Genomic DNA, 5,092 nt, shown 5'->3' on the forward strand with positions numbered 1-5,092 from the left:
AATTTCTCTTCTCGTGTATCTACAACTACACTGCCATACGTATAAACGCATATAGGAGCTTATATACTGAATTGTTTTTGCAAACAATGTTGGGTATGCATTGCATACCCTTGCATTAGGCTAGCTCCGCCCCTGCTATCTGGGCTACCCTTGCATTATGCTAGCTCCGCCCCTGCTATCTGGGCACTTGTCCGATTTCACTGCTCGACCGATTGACAAGTTTACTTGACTTTCTGGGCAAAAAATTAATCTGGAAAACAGGAATTTTAATTTTTTCACAAAATTTTAAAAATTCATGGATTTTCAGAAAGTTTGTAAAATAAAAAAAGATCGTGTATTTATAATATTTTACAAAAAAGAAAAACATTCACAAATTTTAGAATTTGCCTGAATTTTGGAATATAGCTCACCAAATCTAGAAAATTTAATAAATTTCAGGAAAAGCTCTCAAACTTGAAAAAAAAGTTCATGAATTTAAAAAAATTGTTTTTAAAAATATGTTCAACAATTTAAAAAATTCACAAGTTGTAAAAATTTCATGCGTTTGAAAATATTCACAAATTTAAGAAAAGTTTATAATTTTGAAAAAATTGCACGTATTTAGAAAAAGAAAAAAAAGGAAAATCAAATAGAAGTCGTCCTGAAAAAACCCATGGGAAAACTGCATTTAAAAAATTCCATGGAATCTTCAAAAAGGTTCCGGAAAACCGGTGATAAAACTACTACATGTAGATTTTGTTTAGATGAAAATACTACTATACATGGATCGACCGAACATATGCAAATATACAGGGAGGAGAAAGACAAAAAGGAGCTAAATGGGCCGAGCCCAAGGACTAATAGCGGGTGCGCCAAGTTGCGAGGACAAAATGGACTAACTTGGGGCCCCCGCCATCTTCTGTGCGTCAAAACCCTTGCTCCCCGTGTAAAAAACATAGAGAAGAAAATCCCTTCCTCTCCGCCGCCGCCACCGTCCCACCCGTAGCCGCCGTCGCGCGAGAAGATGCTCGACATCAACCTATTCCGCAAGGAGAAGGGCGGCGACCCTGAGCTTGTCCGCGAATCGCAGCGCAGACGCTCCGCCGACGCCAAGCCCGAAACAATAGAAGAAAACGTTGCGCTCGTCGACGAGGTCATCGTCCTCGACGAGGCGTGGCGCCAGAGTAAGAGCTGCTCCGCTCCCTGACCCCTCCCCAAACCTTCCGGATCCGCGGACCCTGAGCCCCAGGATGTCTCTGCAGGGCAGTTTGAGCTTGACAAGATCCGGCAGGAGCTCAACAAGACCAGCAAGGAGATCGGCAAGCTCAAGGCCGTACGTTCGCGTCGATTTGCTCTGTTTTGGTTCCGTTTTTCGCTCTAGGTTGGCTCTGGATTCGCACGTGACCGTGGGTGTGTCGAATTTGCAGAAAAAGCAGGATGCAACGGAGCTGATACAGAGCACAGAGGAGATTAAGAGGAGGCTGGCCGCCAAGGAGAAGGAGGTGGAGGAGGCAAAGACCACCCTCGATGCCAAGCTCGTCACCATTGGCAACCTCGTGCATGAATCTGTGCCCATCAGCGGCGACGAGGTGCGTTGAAAGTGCAAACCTACATTTCGTGGTTCCAGATAACTAAGAGAACATTGGTTTGATTGCATCGTGTCCTTCTTAGCAATTGTTTGCAACTACTAGCTCTAGTTTTTGACCTAGTTCACCCTCATGTTTCCTCTATTGGTATCCCTATTGCAATTTAGGGCACCATAGTAATATACAAGAAAGATCACTGCATTACGTTGAGTTGGGTTTGAATCTGCTTGTGAGCAACTGGATGTGCCTATTCTAGTAATGTGAAATGTCCTGGCTAGCTTTGCTTCACAGAGCTGACACAAAGCCATCTGCATCTCAAGCGGTTTAATATTTCCTTCTCTCAGGCAAACAATGCTATTGTCCGGACATGGGGAGAGAGGAGACTGGAGGAGAACTTGAAGAATCATGTGGATCTTTGCATAATGCTTGACATTGCATCTTTGGACAAGGGTATGTGCTAAAAAACAATCCTCTGTTGCTTGAATGCTTGCTCATTGTGTTTGGATTAGCTTGTTTCAAGTTTAGTTGAAAGTTCAAATGCATATTCCTTTACCCTCTTCTCTTGTTGTGCTAGTTGTCATTCTAGAATGGATGTTGTTCTGCCTCTCTGTAAGACTATAACACAATAACTTTTGTTCCAAACTTTGGAAGAACAGCAATACCGACAAATATAGGTTTTGGCTTCGAAGAATTTTTTATAATCAGTACGACTACAATTTGTATGACTGTATGCGCACAATTCTGGTGCATGCTTTGCTTTATGGCTGATTTGGCAATATGTCTTGTGAAACACTTGCAATAGTATTCTGTGTATTTGACTGAAATTTCTGGTTTCAACTAGCACTGCTGTATCGGCAACTGAAGTTTCTGGCATCAACTAGCACTGCTGTGTCGGCAACTGAAGTTTCTGGCATCAACTAGCACTGCTGTATCAGCAACTGAAATTTCTGGTTTCAACTAGCACTGTTGATTCTGTTGTTTTATCTAGTATGTGGCGTCACAAAAACCACTATCAATTGCTGTTGATACATATATGGGAATATGGGATGGGATTGATAGATTGTATTTGTATTGCTCTGTACAATGTCATGGAACCCCAGACCATCAAATTTAGTAGCAACTTTCTTAAGTTTGCATCTACCCGCACTACCTTCAAGCTTATGAAAAGTTTGTTCTTTTAAACTTAGGAAGCCTCTTTTTTTTCTCATAATATAATAGCACAAGCTCTCTGGGGTTACTCAGTATGTGAAACCCATTGTTATTATCATGTTATGTTGCTCTATTAAATTTTTAGGTATCCCTCATACTTTGTTGCCCACTCAAATTTTTGCAGGTGCCGATGTAGCTGGTGGAAGAGGTTTCTTTTTGAAGGGCAATGGTGTCCTCCTGAACCAGGCATTGATAAATTTTGGCCTAACATTCCTGAGAATACGAGGCTTCACACCAATGCAAACTCCTTTTTTCATGAGAAAGGAAATCATGGCAAAATGTGCCCAGTTGGCCCAATTTGATGAGGAGCTCTATAAAGTAAGCCCAAAGAGGTGTCCCTTCTTACATATTATGGTGTTATCGAGCATCCGTGCTTTCATTTATTTGTGTATTGAAAAACTAGGCCATGTTCGCCAATGCTTTCTCGGGGCATGCTAACATATTCTCTTGTTGCCAGTTTGTCATTGTGTGTTCACAGCTTCATTAAGCATCGCCCGGTTTCATTAAACATAATGGTAGACAGATTGGTAGTGATTCTCAGACAAGTATCCTTTCAAATCCAGTTCTAGCCATCTGGCTAGTCTTGACATGTATTGTTCAGGGGGATGTTTGGAGCTATTGCTTGTTTAATTCTGTTATAGTACACTGGTTCCTGATGATCATTGTTGTTTTGAACTAATGATGTTTCAAAATAGTATTATTTGACCCAACACATGTAATATAATGTCCATGACCATTAGTTGCATTTGGCAGGTAACAGGTGACGGAGACGATAAGTATCTCATAGCTACATCTGAGCAACCACTATGTGCTTATCATTTGGGTGATCGGATATATCCTGCTGATTTGCCAATTAGGTTTGTAATGCGTAACTTTTAAGTAGCTTTTCTTCAGTTACTATACGTTAGTTATTTGATAATAAACTTTGCCCTTTTAGATATGCTGGGTTCTCCACGTGCTTCCGGAAAGAGGCTGGTTCACACGGGAGGGATACAGCTGGCATCTTCAGAGTCCACCAGTTTGAAAAGATTGAACAGTTCTGTGCCACAAGTCCAAATGACAATGAATCCTGGGAAATGCACGAGGAAATGATAAAAAATGCAGAAGATTTTTATAAGGAGGTACGTATCTGAAGCTCTGTGAACCTTAAACACCATGTTTATAGCTTCGACTGTGTGGACATGTTTAAACATTTCTATATTGTGCACCTTGCAGATTGGCCTACCATATCAACTAGTTTCCATTGTCTCTGGTGCACTTAATGATGCTGCAGCCAAGAAGTATGATTTGGAAGCATGGTTCCCTGCATCCAAAATCTTCAGAGAATTAGTATCATGTTCAAATTGCACAGATTATCAGGCAAGGAGACTTGGAATAGGCTATGGCCAGAAAAAGGTAGGGTTTTGTTTCAAATCGGCAATAGTAAATAACACCGATCTGCTTTACTTCTGCTTGGTGTAGACCAAAATTTCTGATCACTTGTCACCGCTGATGCATGTTCAAATTGCAGAATGACGAGCAGTCGAAGCAGTTTGTTCATATGTTGAATTCTACGCTGACTGCAACTGAGAGGACCCTTTGCTGTATTCTGGAGAACTACCAGAGGAAGGATGGCGTTGAAGTGCCCAAAGCACTGCAGCCATTCATGGGTGGGATAGATTTCCTTCCTTTCAAGCGTCCTCTTGATAGCAAACAAGCTGCTGACTCCAAACCCAGCAAGTCTAAACCCAAGGTAGTTTGCTCCTCTTTGCTTTTCTTGTTTCAGAAGTCAACATGCTAATCCACCATCTGAGCTTTTATTTTGTCCTCTACTTGCAGGGAAATGCAGCTTGAGCTGTAAGAGGGGCGAATGGGAACTTATTTCCATCAGGCAGATAATGATACATCCTTTTGTTAATTTCTGGGTCGTCTGGTGTCCCATTTCTTTTTAACAAAAAGACATCGTGGCGCTATATTTCATTAAATGAAGTTGAAGTTACAAAGCTAGGGTACAAAGCTAGGGTAACCAAATGAAAAAAGGGAAACCGACGCCGGCAATCGGTCTATACAGCCGGCTGTAACCACATTCATGGCGGCTTGTATAATCTTTCATTCAAGTTGGCACGACCCAGCATCTGGCCTCATCCGCGAGTCGACTGAAGATCTGCATGGCGGAGCAGTTCGAAATGGTGTCCCATTTTGGATGTTTTGTTTACAAAACATTGCAATCCAGGATATGTGCTCACATTTTACCAAAAAGTACATTAATATCTTTTCATGATTGTACTTATTAGTTTACGTCACTCATTAATCGTTTTAAGTTGTCTAGACTTCACTTA

At 41.4% G+C, this 5,092-nt stretch overlaps 1 protein-coding gene across 1 annotated transcript; it reads left to right on the forward strand.

The window, feature by feature from the left end:
* Window positions 1–882: 882 nt before the first annotated feature.
* On the forward strand, window positions 883–5,092 carry LOC109743322 (serine--tRNA ligase). The gene is made up of 10 exons (XM_020302401.4): window positions 883–1,163; window positions 1,242–1,312; window positions 1,407–1,568; window positions 1,910–2,015; window positions 2,899–3,092; window positions 3,528–3,631; window positions 3,712–3,895; window positions 3,990–4,169; window positions 4,285–4,506; window positions 4,593–5,092. Exons 1-10 carry the CDS (start codon window positions 1,004–1,006, stop codon window positions 4,605–4,607), a joined length of 1,398 nt encoding a protein of 465 aa, XP_020157990.1. The 5' UTR covers window positions 883–1,003; the 3' UTR covers window positions 4,608–5,092.

Source organism: Aegilops tauschii, chromosome 4 (genome assembly GCF_002575655.3).
Source record: "Aegilops tauschii subsp. strangulata cultivar AL8/78 chromosome 4, Aet v6.0, whole genome shotgun sequence".
Classification (NCBI taxonomy): domain Eukaryota; kingdom Viridiplantae; phylum Streptophyta; class Magnoliopsida; order Poales; family Poaceae; genus Aegilops; species Aegilops tauschii.

Bases quoted from the DNA above. Each gene is read 5' to 3' on its own strand.
- LOC109743322 (XM_020302401.4), top strand. From the start codon at position 1,004: ATGCTCGACATCAACCTATTCCGCAAGGAGAAGGGCGGCGACCCTGAG. The intron at 3,093-3,527 runs GTAAGCCCAAAG...TGCATTTGGCAG, and splicing joins TTGATGAGGAGCTCTATAAA to GTAACAGGTGACGGAGACGA. The intron at 3,896-3,989 runs GTACGTATCTGA...TGCACCTTGCAG, and splicing joins CAGAAGATTTTTATAAGGAG to ATTGGCCTACCATATCAACT.